Source organism: Centropristis striata, chromosome 5 (genome assembly GCF_030273125.1).
Source record: "Centropristis striata isolate RG_2023a ecotype Rhode Island chromosome 5, C.striata_1.0, whole genome shotgun sequence".
Taxonomy (NCBI): Eukaryota; Metazoa; Chordata; class Actinopteri; order Perciformes; family Serranidae; genus Centropristis; species Centropristis striata.
In genome coordinates this window covers 10,985,519-11,003,418 of record NC_081521.1, presented here as the reverse complement: position 1 = coordinate 11,003,418, position 17,900 = coordinate 10,985,519, and the positions used below count along the sequence as shown (strand labels likewise).

At 37.8% G+C, this 17,900-nt stretch overlaps 1 protein-coding gene across 2 annotated transcripts in view; it reads right to left on the bottom strand.

Moving 5' to 3' along the window:
* Positions 1-3,674: 3,674 nt before the first annotated feature.
* Positions 3,675-17,900, bottom strand: part of bcl2l1 (BCL2 like 1) — a 46,584-nt gene continuing 32,358 nt past the window's right edge. For both annotated transcript variants that reach the window (XM_059332688.1, XM_059332690.1), the window contains exon 3: positions 3,675-6,782. In XM_059332688.1, the coding sequence (XP_059188671.1) occupies positions 6,639-6,782 (144 nt within the window). In that variant the 3' untranslated portion in view covers positions 3,675-6,638. The remainder of the gene's footprint in view (positions 6,783-17,900) is intronic.

Sequence of the window (17,900 nt, the reverse complement as noted above, 5' to 3'; positions counted from 1 at the left end):
AACCTGTCGGCCATAGTCTACTATTATAGTGAACTTTGCATGTCTTATTTGCTTATAATTTCCACACACTTGGACTGTTCAAGACATTCATTTCAATGGGTTGTTTGGTTCAATGGTACAACCCTAAAAACGTCCAAAAAATATATAAAAATAAAATTTCTTCAGGTTATGTTTATTTAGTCTATTTTAAGACAAAAACGTGTTTTTCCTAACTGGCATCATAATGCGTACCATAGAGGGTTAATGGTTAGCCATTTTTAAGGTTTTAAGATAATAATAATAATAATAATAATAATAATAATAATAATAATAATAATAATAATAATAATGCAGGTAAAGGGTAGACAGGACCAATATTAAAATGATATATCTTTGAGATAGTCAATGAATGGACTCCATACTTCTACTTAGTAGAACTATATTCTCTCCATTTGTAAGAATGGTGATTCCATTGAGTCATTTCTAAAAACAGACAATCTTTCAAGCTGATTTGTTCTTCTGGTGATACCTTGAATATTTACCTTGTCTTAATGTATGCATGCTCTGACACGCCCACCCACGAAAGACTCTGCAGACTCGGTACATCTTCCAACATTGGCTTTATTAGGTTCAATGTAATTTAAGATTTTACAATGGCATTCTAAGACAAACAAACAGACCACTGGACTTGGTTGCGCTCTTTAATTGTGTACTCTTTATGGCCAACAAGAATGCACCGAACATCTTGAAAATATCCTCTTACTTTGTTTGCATTTTCTCGTCTAGCGACAGTCCAATAATCCTAAAAATAATAAACACAACGAATGACACATCAATGCAAAGATGGAATTTAAGGCCATTTGAAGGGGCACAATTATGCTTTTTACACTAAATATAAATAATGTTTAAAAGCCATCAGTTCTGATTTTCTTAAATATGTTACTAAGCTAATGTACTATTCTAATCAGTTTAAATAACTAGCATATATATAGGGTCGTGCCAATGCTGTCACACTTCCTTCATCTGTGCCTCCTTCAAGAACATTTTTGCCACACAGATATTCACATGCATGCACGCATACATACATACAGACACACACACACACACACACACACACACACTCACATATGTGTAGAAAGGGGACTTGTTTCAGTGAGGGCCGGGACAGCAGAGAAAAGCCTGCGAGCAGCTTCTTGGTGGGGCATACACTAGAAAAATATATATATACTGTACTGGAATGTATGAGAGCAGACCTTGGCTAATATACAGAAGCTCTGGGAGGCAAGAGAGAAAAAACATTTTGCTGATCCATTTTCCAACTCAATTACTTTCTCTCCTGAACATAAAAAACATTGTTTCTTTAATTTTTTGGGGGGAAAAAAGTTTAGTCAGAATCGTTTTTCTTTGTTTCTTTTTTTTGCCATCTGCGAAAACATGTTTGTTGTTGTAATACCCATTTTGACCACAAGAGGCTGTAGTGCAACACTACACTGTAAAACTCAACGTGTTGCTTTAACTTAAATATTTGAGTGTCCATGCTGCGAAATAATTTTATGTCAAGACAACAAAAACAATGGAGTTAACTCAAATGAATCTTGCAATTTGAATGTTTTAAGTTAAAATCACTTTTTGCACAAATCTTTGTTGTATTAAAAAAGGAAAAAAAATGTTATAACAAACAAGCAACATTTGTTTTTACATGTTCTAAATGGAACTAAGAGCATTTATGTTTTCTTTCAGGTGAGTTTTAATATCAAAGTAAATATTGGACCCATTTTTCACAAACCATGTGTCTTCTGAAATTGCATTTTCAGACTGTCAACTCAGGAGAAAAATGTCTTTGTTTGAGATCTTTCTCTGTCTTAGCAACAAACTTGTGAGATCTGGGAACAAAGAAGCATTAAAGTTAGCCAGACTCTTGGAAGATTTGGCAACACTGATAGCTTTAGCCAAACTGTGTTAAAATTTTAAGCTAGCTCAGCTAACTTTTGCAAACTAATTTTCATAATGCCTAATATGGATGTTGGCTGCATAAATAACATTTAACTAATGTCATTATGTTTGGTCCCATTTAGAATATGAGATAGTGGTGCAATTCACCCTCTTGTGGCCAAAATGAGTATTACAACAACAAAAACATTTACCTTTTCCACCCGTTTTTTTTTTTTTTAAAGAAACTTTCCCCCCTGTTCTTAAGTCACGAATACAGGAGAGAAAACCATTTAAATCAGACTAAAAATATGTATCATCAGATTTTTTTTTTTTCTCACTTGCCTCTCAGGGCTTCCGTACAAATACGATGCTCAGGACAAAAGCATTTAGAGGATGATACTCATCAATAGTCAATGCAGTTTTTTTATTGGGGGAAATATTTGTTCCAAGGATTACAGTTTAGAGAGGGAAATCCATGTCTGTAAATGTTTGATGTACATGATGTGAACAATGAGGATGAAGAGGAGCAGAAGTGGACGCTGATGAAGAGAGATGTTGTGGAGATGGAGGCACAGCTGGTGGCCGGACCGTCGCGCTGACAGTGTAGTGATGGATGTTTCACCTGTAAATCCAGATTGTTTTTTACAGTCCCTTCCATTAAAGTTCACCCTCTGTGGCTCCGCACGGCTCAGTCTAGGGCTGAACCTCTCTTTGATGAGACAATGGCACCTGTCTTTCCTGTCCTGTGCTTTTGATTTGCTGCTGTAACACATGAAGAGAACCTGCTGTTGTTTGCCAGGACAGGACTGGAGACAGGACTGGAATAAGACCAAGAATAAAGCACTGGGACACTTCCCTCCCTTCCCAGTTAATTAATGGAGCTGCCAGTTGTTGGTGCGTGAAACACCAGGCGACAAACACTCCTCCGACTTCACCTTTAAATTAAAGATGGAGAGATGCTGAGAAACAAAGACGAAAGCCGTATCGTCATGACTACAGTGACTGGCAGGTGTGTACATTAGGAGCGTGTGTGCGTGCTGAGGTGTGTGTGTGTGCAGCAGCAGGTGGGCCAGCTGTGACTGACACACGTGACTAGGTGCAGTGACAGCCGGGGGACTGCAGAGGAAGAGGTGGAGCTGGATGGAGGAGGAGAGACGGATGGAGGTTTGACAGATTTGAAGTGTCTGGGGAGGAGGAGGAGGAGGAGGAGGAGAAGTTGGGGTGTGTGAGAGCAATGCATGGATAACTTGGAGTGGAAGTGTGTGAGATGAGATGTGAAGGTTTGTCTACTTTTACGCTCCTGCAGCCGCTGACAGGCGCTTCAGATGGTAAACAGACACATTTTGACACATTTCTAATCAGACTCAAACAACATGTGATGCAGAACTTCTTTGTCTCCTCAAAGACAGCTGCTTCTTAGTTTGCTACATAAATCTTCCAAAGGCTATGATGTTCACTCTGCTGATAACATGAAGCATTACTGTGTCACTGATAAATGGAAGAGTTGAGTAATGGTGGAAAAATAACGAATGACTTTTGAATCAGCACATTAAGGAAAAAAAAAAAAAGTCTCCTATTTGAGCATTTGCAGCACATGATTAGGATTTTATTGCAAAATGAGCACGGAAATGACTCCACACTTTAATTTAACCCCATTGAGCAGTATAAGCAATTATGGCAGCAACTAATGGTTACTTTCATGATTGTTTTTTTTTTTTAATAATGCAATTGTTTAGATTATAAAATGTCAGAAAAAACTTGAAGAAATTTGTCCAAAGATATTTAATTTACAATTGTATAACATGACATTAGAGAAAAGCAGCAAATCCTCACATTTAAGAAGCTGGAACCAGTGTATTTTGTTATTCTTGCTTGATAATTATCAATCATTAACTGTCTACTTATCAAACGACTAATTGTGTTCACCTCTATAAGCAATGAATACATTGTTTAGTAACACTATGATGCAACGTATAAACATACTTAACACATAATATATAGCATTATGAATCTTGACTTCACAAGGAATTAGAAAATGATTTAAGATGTGTTTTGATTATCGTTATAAAGCATTATAAATATTTTTGAGTGCTTAGAAGTATACAGCGTTATTAGCAGATTAAGTATGTTTATAATGCATCATAGAGAGTGTTACCCATTGTTTATAACTCACTACAATGTAGTTGTAAACCAATTTTAAGACATTTCGAGGGTTTATTTATGTATTTCTTCAACAATAGAACTTGGTGCACCTATAACTGGACTATGAACAGATAATGAATGAACAGCAATATTTCTTATGAATAAATTGGCCTGCAATATATGGGCTGATGTGAGCTAATGGCAGATTTATCTGGATCAATATATATACATTGATCAGTAACAACCAACTGCAGAACAGAAATGATAAACTAGGTTTGAAACAGCGTCACATTACATAGTTTGACCACCAGAGAGCACTGATAGCTGACTTTTTAAATAGAAAATGTCCCACTGAGTTTGTACCTTGACATGAAAGAAAAAAATCTATTTTTTTATCTGTGTCATATGTAGCTATTGGCCGATCTAATTATCTGATTTCATAAGCTACCAATTAGTTATTTATTTAAATAACAGAACCTCTTTACTATTTCTGACGTCAAGAATCAACATGGCTTCATAAAACCTGTAAATGATGTCTTCATGTGTAACACTAGAGCTGACCAACACTCTCATCTTTAATCAATTATTTTGATTATATTGATTAATCTTTAAAAGTACGTGTTTCGCCCACGAAGACTCAAGCCAAAGCACCGCTTTTAATCTTGTTTTATGAAAGATGTGCTCATGTGTTTCTTGGAAATAAGCCATTAAACATGAAAAAAGCAAAAATGAACTAAGAGGGAGCCGCCCTAGTATAAACCGTTAATAAATGTCTAATATCAAACTGTAAGGATTTGTTCATATTGGTGATAATATATCATTAAATATGATTATCTTGTCATTCCTTTACTGTTTATATAGCAGTTATGGATGCATCATAGGAGAAGTTATAGTTGTTGACAAATACATTGGTTAAAGTGTTTATATGCTGCTTATCGATGCTGAATAGGGGCAAAAAGTGTTGCCAAAATCAAAACGTTCCCCCCTGAAGAGTCCTTCATGCTGTCTGAGTGTTGCTGCTCTGTCTCTTCTGTGTGTTGCTACAGAATTTGCTGCATTCCTCAGCTACTGTGTAGTAAACATGGAGGGTGTGAGCCACGGCGCCCCGCGTGTATGAACTGCAGTTGCACTGATTGGGAGAACTTGCCACACACACACACAGTGGGTCTGGCACTCGGCAGGCTGACTAAACACAAACAGGATCGGATCAAGGCCAAGTATTATATGACCATGAAGCACAGATCAGCGGGAGCACTGGGGTTTTAATGGTTCACAAATCCAAAACCAAACGCACCAACACACAAACAAGCAGAGGAGTTCGTTAGTTTCCCATTAGATATTTAGTTTAAGACTCCCATGTTAACTAAAATCTCTCATTTACCATTCGCACGACACAAGACGAAACAATAAGTGTATGGACTCATGGATTATGGTGTTATACTGGATGTGTTGGTGATCACGGTGGCTGGGAACTACAGAAGCGGTTCAGGGGCAGGTGCTACAGCCTGCCCTGCTTTCACTCTCCATATGGCACATACTGAGCTATTGTAGAGCTGTCTGTGGGGACGGGCAACCAGACAAGCTGCCGACGTGTGGAGCAGCCCCTCAACACACTGAAAACTGTCTTCTGAGACCAACCTGGTCTCACAGGAATCTGTGGAATAGCCACGGATTCGCTTAACTCAAAATCCGTGGAATAGCCACGGAATCACTCAAATTTCTGTGAAACTGACACGGATTTCGCTACAATGCAAGTTAATGACAGTCATATCCTGTGGCTATTCCATGGATATTTTTTCGTATTGGTTTGTTCCAAGTCACGTGATGTTCAAGGTTCTAGTGGTCAGAACAAAAAACATGGCGGACAGTTCTCTCATTTTTAGTGAAAAAAATCAATATTTTGACTTAGTTTCTGCATAAAAATGGATTTTGAGCACATTTCTAGCGAGAAATATATGTTTTATTTTCTAAATATTCACTCAGTGAATGTATATAATCACTGTGTATGTTATTACTGTATGTCATTAACTTGCATTGTAGCGAAAACTGTGTCAGTTTCACGGAAATTAGAGTGATTCCGTGGCTATTCCACAGATTTTGAGCTAAGCAAATCCGTGGCTATTTCACGGATTCCTGTGAGACCAGGTTGGTCTGAGACAAAAAGAGTCAGAGGACACACATGGAAACCAAAATTTGTTAAAACTAATGCATACAGGCATAAAGAAAGAAACCAGTGGAGGATAGAAGGAACAATTGGTTCAGATTAAAGAATAACGTCTGTCTCTGTTTAACCGCACATTTTTCATCAAGGTGGAATAAGGTGAACACATGAATACTCTTCTCTTCTCGTCTTTTCTCAAAAGTTCAACAACGTGGGAGAATTCTTAGTCCACTGTGGGATTTGTGAGGGGAGGGGGGGAAAAAAAAAGTAAACATCATCAGCAGTTCTGACGAGACAAACGGGACCTTCATTAAAACTTCCGTGTTGGTGTGTAGGTTGAGGGTGGTGAAGGAGGCGGGTGGAGGAGGAGGAGGAGGAGGAGGAGGAGGGTGGTGAGTGTTAGGGAAGTTGTGGCGTCTCCCTTTTACAGGCGTTTCTGGGCGATGAGCGAGCCCACCACCACTCCGGTCACCAGGGTCATCCCCGCCAGCAGCCACTTCTTGAAACTCTCCTGAGACCTCCTGCTCTCTGCCGCCGCGTCCTGCCCGAAGATTTCAGCAAAGCGCTCCTGAAGGAAAGAGAGAGAAGGGAAAGGAAAGGGTTAATGCCATGGGGGATTGTTTTTTTTGCTGCTGCTAGGCCTGTCACAATAATTACTATATCGACTTATCGTTCAATATATACAAATGGACATAATGGCCCTTATTTATCAAACAAGTGTACGACAGGAAGTGAGCCTAAAGTGGGCGTACGATCATTTCTACGCAAGGCTCGGGATTTGTCAATGTGAAGTCCACACGTCTGAGTCTGAGAATCCCAATAGCTCTACCACACGCTCCTCTGTCTGGGACAGAATTCTGACTAAATGTAAAGAAGTGATATATGCGATTATGCTTTATATATCACAATGTATGAATTAAACCTTTCCAGCCTCACCAGGAGTTGAATGCTCCACTGCTACTCTGCTGACAGCACCACTGATTTCCTTCCTTTTCACTTTTTTTGCTGCCAGACAAAACCAGTTTGTTGTGTTGCAGCTGTTGGACGTCAGCGTTTCACTTTCTGACTCTGAGGAATTCCTCTTCTTTTGGGATTAAAACTTACTTTAAAACATTGTTTACCTCCTTCAACCAATAAGCTGTGACAACTGAAAAGTCTGTGCTCCAAATGTAAAATATTCAACTCTGTCGCTGCGTATTTCTGTGAAATGTCTATTTCGCTCCTGTTGTTATTTGTCATGGTACACTTTGCTAATAAAGCTGACTTTAGGGGGGGGGGGGATCCTCTTTTTGGTCGTATTGCGTCCTTCGGTGTTGTAAACTCTGGAGGCGAGCCTTCTGAATCGAGTATATATTATATATATATTATATATATTAGGGCGTGGTATATAAATGACGCTTGTTTCGAGCCGCCACATTTATCAACAGCCGATCATTCTCACGCTGTGATTGGTTGGAGAGATACGATCGTTTGATAAATCAGTCGTGGACCCTGTTGTAAGACTAAATATACACTCAGATCTGCGCTTGTTTCTGCACTCGTTTGATAAATGAAGGTCAATAGATTTTTTTTTTACTCAATATATTGTCGTTTACATGTGTGACTTTTTGTGCTTTTTTGTGTTGTGTTTGTGTAATGCTGCATATGTTTGACAGACAGTACAAATTGCTGGAAAAAAAATTTCCTAAGCAGCCATTCCAGCTGTTTATGTGTTATTTTAATTGTATAATACAATATAATACATAATGATTATCTCATTGCAATGTTTTGTTAACGGAGCCTGAAAGTCTATTTTATTTGTTTTGGTTGTAGTTTACTTATTCGTGTTTTATTTATCGAGGAAATCTAATTTCAATTCCAATGTTAAATATTCTTGAGATTTAAAAATGAATTGCTGTGGAAATGATGCTCTAATATCATTATAAAACTAAAATGACATGGATACAACGATACTAACGTTTATAGTGATAATTTCTGGGAAAATACACCGTCCTAAAAAATTTTTTATCGTGCCAGGCCTAGCTGCTGCTGCTGCTGTTTCTGCTATATGTATTCAAAATCTGAAAAAAAAACCCCACATGCATACACATTTCCCTGAAGAGAGAAGGCCCAGGCAGGTTTACAGGGTCAGGTAGAGTCCCTGTGTAAAGGTCAGAGGGCTGAGCCACCCACAGCTGGGTATCAGTATGACTGTCAACCCACACGGCCATGCGGAAATTTCCATCCACCACAGCCTTCATACAGGTAACATCACAGCAAGCAAAAAACCCCAAAAAGCCACCTGCATAATGCTGTGCACAGTCACAACAAGATCTCATTGATTAAAGGAAAAATCCACATCATTAAATCCTTGCATGAAAATTTTCCACCTCCCTATCCCATGAGTTGTGCAGCAGATTTGTTGCTGACATTCTTTCCCATCGTTGTCCTCACATTGCCAAGCCTACATTGCCGCCCACTGAAATCATTTCCTGGAAATCAGCTGCAGGAGACGCAGTGTTAACGTCTGGCCACAAGGAGGAGCCACTCACAGGCTCAGATCTCCCATACAAACACAGAGAGGGATCAGCTGAGCTGGACGTGACCCACTGAGTCACTGGTGGTGATGCTCATGTTGTCCACACTTTGAAACAGTCTTTACCTCAGTAAACAAGATGTGTGAGGCTGATGCTGCTTCGTTCAGGCAAAACATCAGAGCAAATGTGAAAATGAGTGATTCAGACGTCTGATTGTTAGTCAGAGGAGGGAGGGGGGCTGTTACTGGAAACTCGGAAGGAGACAGGAGGAAGAGAGTGAAAGGACAGGGAGGCAATCAGTGAATCATAGGAAGAATGTGGGGGGGGGGGGGGGGTGTTGTTCCTGGTAACAGAGACAAACTACAGGATCTCTGAACTCCTCACCCTGTCAAAACCAGGTTAGGGACAGAAAAAAAGCCTTCATCGGATCAGCTACGATGACAATTCACCACGGCAACGGCAGGGCACAGACTCCATTTTAATCCAGTGGAGCCAGTAATATTAATGTGTGCGTATGCATAATACATATCTTCATAAACACACTGAAGCAGCAGCAGAACAGACAGAGAGGAGAAAAGAGTCAGTAAGTCAGCTCCTCAGTTTTATTTAACCTAGTCCACTCATTCATCATTTACCAGACTGTCATTTCCTGAAACAGTCTTGAAAACAGTTTTTCATTGGCTATTAAACACTAAACTTAATACTGATGTCTATATATAACCTACATAGACAAATGACAACATCTTTATAGCTATGCTTTAATGCCTGTCTCCAGGTGTGTCCCCACAAAATCAGACAAATGTTAAAGATTAATGGCATGCAACCAAAATAACCTTTTTTCTTTTCTTTTTTTTACAGTTCGGCAGTGAGATGTACATTATTCAGTCAGTCTGGCGAAAAGAGGGTGAAAACATAACAGTTCCATGTCTTTTATGAATATAATGCAGGTGTAGGTGCTAAATAAACACTGTGAAAGTATCAAAACTTTAAATTCACAGAGAAATGCACCCAGTATTCAGAAGCGGTGCATTTAAAAGAGCAGTCAGGACTGCTGTAGGGTTCGTATGTCACAACTATACTATCTATACTATACTATACTATATATATAGGTGGAAAATGCTGCTACAATGCCACAGTTACAGTCATTTCCTGGCTTCAATGATGGTGCAGAGATGCTGACGGTGCAGATGCTGGTAAAAACTGTTACGTTTGTTATGTTATGTTATGTTGTTATGTTCTAGATCTAGATGGATGGATCAGCTGACTAGAACTTATTGGAGATCAGTATTTATTGTTCAAGGTTCAGGAAGATTCTCATAATCTTCACTGTTCACTGACTCTTTTTTGTGGTTTTAAATGTGTGTTCTGTATGTTTTTATGGGTTTTTTGTAATTTTTGGTGTGTTTTTGATGTGTGTTTCTGTGTTATTTTTGTTTAAAAAATTTTCTCATTTGTATGTTTTTGATTTGTGTTTTTTTTGTAATTTTGTGTGTTGGTTTTTTTTTTCCAAGTGTTTTTTGTATATTTTTTTGTGTGTGTGTCTTTTTGTGTTTCAAAATGTTGATCCAGTAAATTATAATCAGGTGAGGTTGTGCTGAAAAATATGATACCAGCATGGCTGTGAATCACAGTGTTAAAAAGAAAACTTCAAGTCACAAAAAACTAAAATAAATGCGTGTGTGTACTATTTAAAAATGAAATCACTGGTAGAAGAAATAATTGCGCATCAAAGTGGTAACATTAGTAAAGACAGCCCTCGGGTAATGATTAAAAAATCCAGCCAGGATTTGATGTTCCTCTCCTGACGTGCAAATTAATGAGCTTTGATATCGATTAGATCAGTGAGGACATGAAACAGTGTGTCCGATAGCTCCTTGAGGCTGGCTTTAGAGGAGGGGACGCTCAGAAACGAAGGAAACCTGGCAATGAGAAACATTAGCTGATTGAATTTTTACTAAACCCACTCTCTGGAACAGACCCCAGGTGGACATAACAAGTGAAACGATCATAACAAGTGAAGTGGGACAATTCAGAGGTGTTTCCCAGAGAGGAAGGGCCTGAGAGAGGAGCAGAGGAGGTGTGGGCTAGGGCTGGGCGATATATCTATATAAAAGATATATTCATATATTTTTAAATGTGATATAAAATTAGACCATATTGCATATATCCATATAGTTCATTTTTTTCTTTTTTTGTATATAAATGCTGCCCTTACTAGGGTTTGACATATTTAGTTGTTTTGTAATGTTCGTTTTTCTTTTCTCATATAAATATATTTATTTCAGGAAAAAATTGGCCTATTTTATTTCATAGGCTATTTTTATTTAAGATATTTTTTTTAATTTGAATGTGCACTTCATGGAGCTTTGATTTAAAAAAAAAAAGAAGGTACTCCTGTTATACAGTATTTATGTTCACTTAAATAAACAGTTTCAATAAAACTACTTGGGACATGTCATATTTGACTTTGACTGAACATTTGCTCTCACTTTGCGATAAAAATATCAGGATATATATCATATATTGATATTCAGCCTAAATATATCGGGATATGACTTTTGGTCCGGATCGCCCAGCCCTATGTGGGGGCATCATTCATAGGTATTCCAGGAGCTTTAACTCCTAAGAATGATTTTACTTTGGTAACACAAACGTGAGAGTCTAGTTTCCTTCACACTCCATCTTCTCCTGCTGCCTGATGTGGTGACATCATCTTCACCAGTGGAAGTGCAGATTAACAACCAACAATGACACTGATGGCTCACTGAGTTCTAAGGAAAACCAACAACGAGACTACATAGTTCTGGATAATACATACGTAGGAGAGAGGCCTTCATGTCTGTTGCATCATAGTGCTGAGCGGGGCTTCCAAGGAAAGGAATCTTGGTTTTGCGGCTAATATTTCTAAGAATGTGCAGGGTGTGAACGTGCTGGAGGAAGATAAGGGAGGAGATGGTGCCGGTATGACCTCACTGCTGTGGTGTGTGCTGTGGCCGGCCTCAACCTGAAACTGGTCAGCCCAATATATGTCATCATCAGAAACATATATATGTAATATACAGTACAGGCTAAAAGTTTGGACACACCTTCTCATTCAATGCATTTTTCTTTATTTTCATGACTATTTACATTGTAGATTCTCACTGAAGGCATCAAAACTATGAATGAACACATATGGAATTATGTACTTAATAAAAAAAGTGTGAAATAACTAAAAACATGTCTTGTATTTTAGATTCCTCAAAGTAACCACCCTTTGCTTACTAGAATATAAGACATGTTTTCAGTCATTTCACACCTTTTTGTTAAGTACATAATTCCATATGTGTTCATTCATAGTTTTGATGAATTTACAATGTCAATAGTCATGAAAATAAAGGAAACGCATTGAATGAGAAGGTGTGTCCAAACTTTTGGCCTGTAATGTACATGGTAACAGTATCATCTGCGTATGTCAAAGCCAATAATGACACACAACGCCACGCAGCTAGATATATCCCTGTAACACCAAATGTGTATTCATCCGCTGCTGAAAAAAGTCTCAAAGAAAATCCCTCTTTCCTGAACTAAAGTGCCCAGCAGTTCTAGGAAATGACTTGGCCTTTTTAAAATGAAAAACTGTAATACAATTTTGAGTAAATGAAACAAAGTGCGATAATTTGTCAATCCTTTTTGACACTCCAACTACAATTTCCACACAAAAAAAGGCCCCGACGCTGTAAAACATAAATAAATACAGAATGCATCAAATTCAGATTTCAGAGTGTATATTAACCGTCTGAAGTCCACGAAAGCGCCGGAGCAGGACTGCTGTCAGCTTTTGTCTAAAGTTTTGTTTTTTCTACAAATGTCCATGTCCCATTTTGTGCATCAACTCTATTTCAGCAATGGTTAAAATCACCACGACCAAGTGTAGTAACATGATTTTACTTGTTTTGCAGAGATTTTTCAGATTTTGCAGTGAGTGTGTGTTTCAACATTTTAATGCAATCTTTTGTGTTTACTGTCTGTGTTTTTTGTAATTTCTTTGTGGTTTTTGTGGTTTTAAATGTGTGTTCTGTATGTTTTTATGGGGTTTTTGTAATTTTTTGGTGTGTTTTTGATGTGCGTTTCTGTGTTATTTTTGTTTTTAAAAAATCGTCTCATTTGTATGTTTTTAAGTGTTTTTTGTATTTTTTTTGTGTGTGTGTTTTTTTGTGTTTCAAAATGTTGATCCAGTAAATCAAAATGACAAAATTATAATCAGGTGAGGTTGTGCTGAAAAAGATGATACCAGCATGGCATGGTGATCATAATTTAAGTTGCATATACAGGCAGAATAAAAAAAGAGAGTCAAAAACCAACAAAATAACCCCAAACTCCAAAGGGTTAATGCATAGGAAAGTCACAAATTTGACCCAAAATCTCTTGGACTTCAGAGGTTTAATGAACAAAAGATGTATAAGTTTGAATATAAAATATACTGTTTTAATTGAATATATGTCACAAAGGATGAGCAAATTATCAAATCATATCATTCTTTGGAATCAGGGTTATATATTCAATTGAAACTATGATGTAAATATCCACTCTGAATTCTGAATGTTTTTGTCAGCTTATGTTTTATGTTTTTACACAGCGTCCCAACTTTATTGGAAATTGCACTTTCATGTTATCAAGCACCATCTGATTACAATATGATCTCCCAAAACTCACTGTAATAAAAGGTAGAAAGAGGGTCAAAATGACAGACAGCACATAAAGGCAACTAAACGAAAATAAAAAAAATTATATAGAAAAATAAAGGTAAAAATGCTAAGCTATATGTAAAGTGCACTTTGTTATTAGCTTGGCTTTCACTGTCTGTTTTGATCATTTCAAAGCTGATCAGGCAAATAATATTCCCAATCCCATAAAGGATTCTCCTGTTTGTTATATGTGTGCTGTTTTTGTTTGTTTCAAAATTCACAAGGTCAAAAATAGGTCTTTCATTTGTCCAAAACATAAATTACAGCCATAAATGCAACAAAAACTGAAAGGAAAAGAGACACTAATCATATCTGTTCACTGCCAACGTTTTGTTATAAAACAGTGCCTGAAGCAGTCAGTGCTCTTTGGATGTGAAGAGGCCGAGCTGGTCCCACAGTAGCTCTTTTCATTCATGGTTTAACTCTCAATTAACGTGTGCGCACACAAACACACTCTTACAGTAAAAGCAAACATTCTAGAGCGCCCTTTATACTTGTGCTTTGAATAAGTGATCCTAGTCAGTGAGTAGAATCTGAGGAATGTGCAAATATGTAACTGAGTGCAACACAGAAGCAGGTTTGGAAGTTTCACTGAAGGCCACTCATACAAGGTTCATTCAAGGAGAGAATATCACCTTCAACCTGCTGCATTCCTCCAACACACTGTACCCAGCCTTTGTTCAGAACTGAGAGGAATTTCTCTTTACTGTCTGCATGTGAGGAAGAGTTAATATTTGTCTTCAGCCTCACCTTGACTTCCGACACGCCTTGATGCAGCACATGAATGTTTTCATGGTAGATAAACTGGCCTTCATGTTGGCCTTAAATAATGAACCATAATGAACTATCAATAATGGCCACATCAAGGGCAGACACACAGGAGTCAAAGTGAGCCAAAACACACCGCTCTGTGTGTGTGTGTGTGTGTGTGTTCTTGTACGTCCTACATAGTGAGGACTGGAGCACTTTTTTAACCAACTTAGTGAGGACCTTTTTGAGAAGTGAGGACATGTCGGCCGGTTCTCACTTCTTGAGAGTTCAGACTTTGTTTTAGGGTTCAGGTTACATTAGGTTTATGTTAGGGTTAAGATAGGACATTTAGTTGTGATGGTGAAGGTTAGGTTAAGGGTTAGGGTAAGGGAATCACTATTCCAATGAGGGCCCTCACAAAGGTAGAAGTGCAAGGATATGTGTGTGTGTGTGTGTGTGTGTGTGTGTGTGTGTGTGTGTGTGTGTGTGCGTGTGTGTGTGTGTGTGTAACAAGAGCCTGGGTTGAAACATGCACTGGAACAAAGCATCATGATGACTGAGCTGCAGTAAAGTAACGCAGTTGGAATTAGTCACAAGGGATTGATTAATGGTACTTAAGTAAATAATGACGTAATGTGATTACACTGTACTGTACACCATGAACCATGAGTCAATGTTTCACTGCGGCTTATTTAATCTTCAATAAAGGGCCAGTCTGACCACTGCCTATCCTGTTCTGTGAGATCTTCCACAGGAATGTGGGTGTAGAGAACAAAGCACAAGCTGCAACACCTTGTGATGGAGACTGACACCTGTAAAGCGGACATGCCAAGACATGTTATCATTCAGTGGGCAGGAAATGTATGACGAGACAATGTGTAATGATTATATGGTCGTGCCAAGTGATGAAAAGAAATGCTTCTTCACATGTTGAGGAAAGTTCAACATGACCTGTTGATATATTTATATCCTCACTCATGTCTTTATTGGGTGTGAAAAACAAAAAAATGAATCATCGAGGCTTTAATTATCAAATAAAAATGTGGACTACTGTTTCAAATCCTCATCTTGGTTGTTTCAAGCCATAAATTATTATATTTGGTGTAAGGGTGGAACTTAGTTGTACGCTAATGTTAGCATTTGCTAGCTACCTTAGCTAGCCAGTTAGCATTCGGAGTCCTTTTTTTTTTTTTTAAATTGGTGGTTGTGGGCAGTGAGTGTTTAGGGGGAGATAGCAGGTCAACAATAAATGCTACATGGTGAACATCATCTGAAAGCTGTGAACCTGAAGATTCATTTGAGATGCAACTCAGCACTGTGTGTCAAGTCGTTCTGGTCAAAAATACCTAATAAAAATGACTTAATTAATTAATGAATTAGTTATTTAACCAGCTTATGTCATTTAAAGCCTGTTTAGGGACCCCAGTATGCAAAAATAATGAAATACAGAAAAACCTATGTGATTTTCGCCTTAAAAAGTAGTAATGTGTGTAAGGAGGAGACACAGGGGAACACAGAGCCTATTTTCATTCAGATAGCATGGTGCTTGGGGTCTACAGAATCCTTAGATCGTCTACTTTAATATAATATCAGTATCTTCAGTATACTCCTGAGCCCGCTGGGGAAAAAAAGCGGGTTCACTGGCGGAACCTCTGGACATTAATTAGTTAGCCAGGCGCATCAATAATTAACTTTGATTTTAATTGGGATGCTAATTTTGGCTAACTGAAAACTAAAAGCTGAAAGTGTTTTTTAGTACAAATAAACACCAAATTGTAAAAGTGATCGTGGAAATGCTTTCCTGAAGGGAAAGTTCGAAGGCAAAAACATGGACAACACACAACATGGCTATATAAATATACACAGCACCATGGACACACATTGTTACGTCTCTAACCTGATAGACAGGTCGCAGTGGAAGCCACTTGTCAATCAAAAGGTAGACCTGCCCTAAAGCACACCCTTCTTTATCTCCTATTTTACTCTAAATGGAACCTACATACTTATCCTGTATTGACTTACTGAAGGAGAGTTTTGGATTTATTGCAGCACCAAGGATCATTCCATGTACTTTGAAGATCCCACATAGACCTCATGAAGCTGGTGATATCCTAATGTTTGTTATTGTCAACAAATCACATGTAAAGATCAAACTAACAATGTGTTGCCTGTTTCTCGCCAACCTCCCGAGGCTGTAAACACTCTATCCCATGATTTCATGCTAACAACGTAAATATTTAAACACACTGATATACTGTATATTTTCTGTTTTTAAAAAGGCTTGATCATTTTCTGAAAGAAAAAAACATGGGTACTATAGTTGTTTTTCAAACATCACTCAAACAGGAGAAAATAGTGCATTTGTTGGGGACTATTTTCAGCTGTGGAGTTGGACGATACACTACTTACTTTTATACTTCTTACTTAGTTATGCAGCACCATAGGGCTGGGCGATATATCGATATAAAAATATATCGATATATTTTTAAATGTGATATGAAATTAGACCATATCGCATATATCAATATAGTTTTAAAAAAACTTTTACATATAAATGTCCTTACTAAGGTTGTTTTGTAATGTTCGTAATTTTTTTTCTTAAATAAATATATTTGTATGAGAAAAGATTGGCCTATTTAATTTCATAGGCTATTTTTATTTAAGTTTTTTTTTATTTAAAGGTGAACTTTATGGAGCTTTGTTTTTTTTTGTTTGTTTTTTTTAAAAAAGGTCCTCCTGTGGTTCGACAGTATTTATGTTCTCTTAAATAAACAGTTTCAATAAAACTACTTGTGACATGTCATATTTGGCTTTGACTGAACATTTGCTCTCACTTTGCAATTAAAATATTGGGATATATATCGTATATCGATATTCAGCCTAAATATATCGGGATGCGACTTTTGGTCCATATCGCCCAGCCCTACGGCACCATCACTTTTCAGTCTTATATTCTATTTTTGTGTTTATTTAGCATTTTTCTTACCAATATTTTTTACTTTATTGGAAATATTTTGTATTGCATCTATAAGGGGGGCCCAATGGCATTGCATTGAACTTCTATGTGGACAGATGAGAAATTTCATTACCACCTACGTCACTTCCTCTAGGTCAAATTGCCCTGCGCAGATTTATAATGTTGGGTAACAACAACTTGAGTCAATCGATTTAAACTGTTTCTCGGGCTAGCTAAGAAGATGTTGGATAAACTTATTTTCATTCTGTTTTTAAATATTCTTTTTTTACCTCAATCAGCATCATCACTTGTGCCTCATTTTTTCACTATTCAGCATTTGTTCACAAAAATAATGACTTTTTCTGATTATGAATCACCTCTCTACCCTACCTATAAACTTAATTTCTTCACTTGGGAATCAGAAAATATATCTTCTCAACACATCATGGAGAGAAAGCTGGAGGGCCTCTGTTTTACTGCTTTACCCGCATTACCAGTCAGCTCACTATGCACATGTCAAGGCAGAAACTGTTGGGTTTGATATGCTCAATCTCCCATAGTCCCACCTGGCAGGTAAACCCGGTCTTTATCTACTCTCTCACTTTCCCTTTCACACGGTCACGCCCTTTATTTCTTTATCTCTGCTCGGTTCCCAGAGGAAATCAGGTGCTAGGCAGCGGCCTGCAGAGTGCTTTCAGGCCGTCTCGGTTTTTTCCATGTCTAACTTTCTCTTTCTT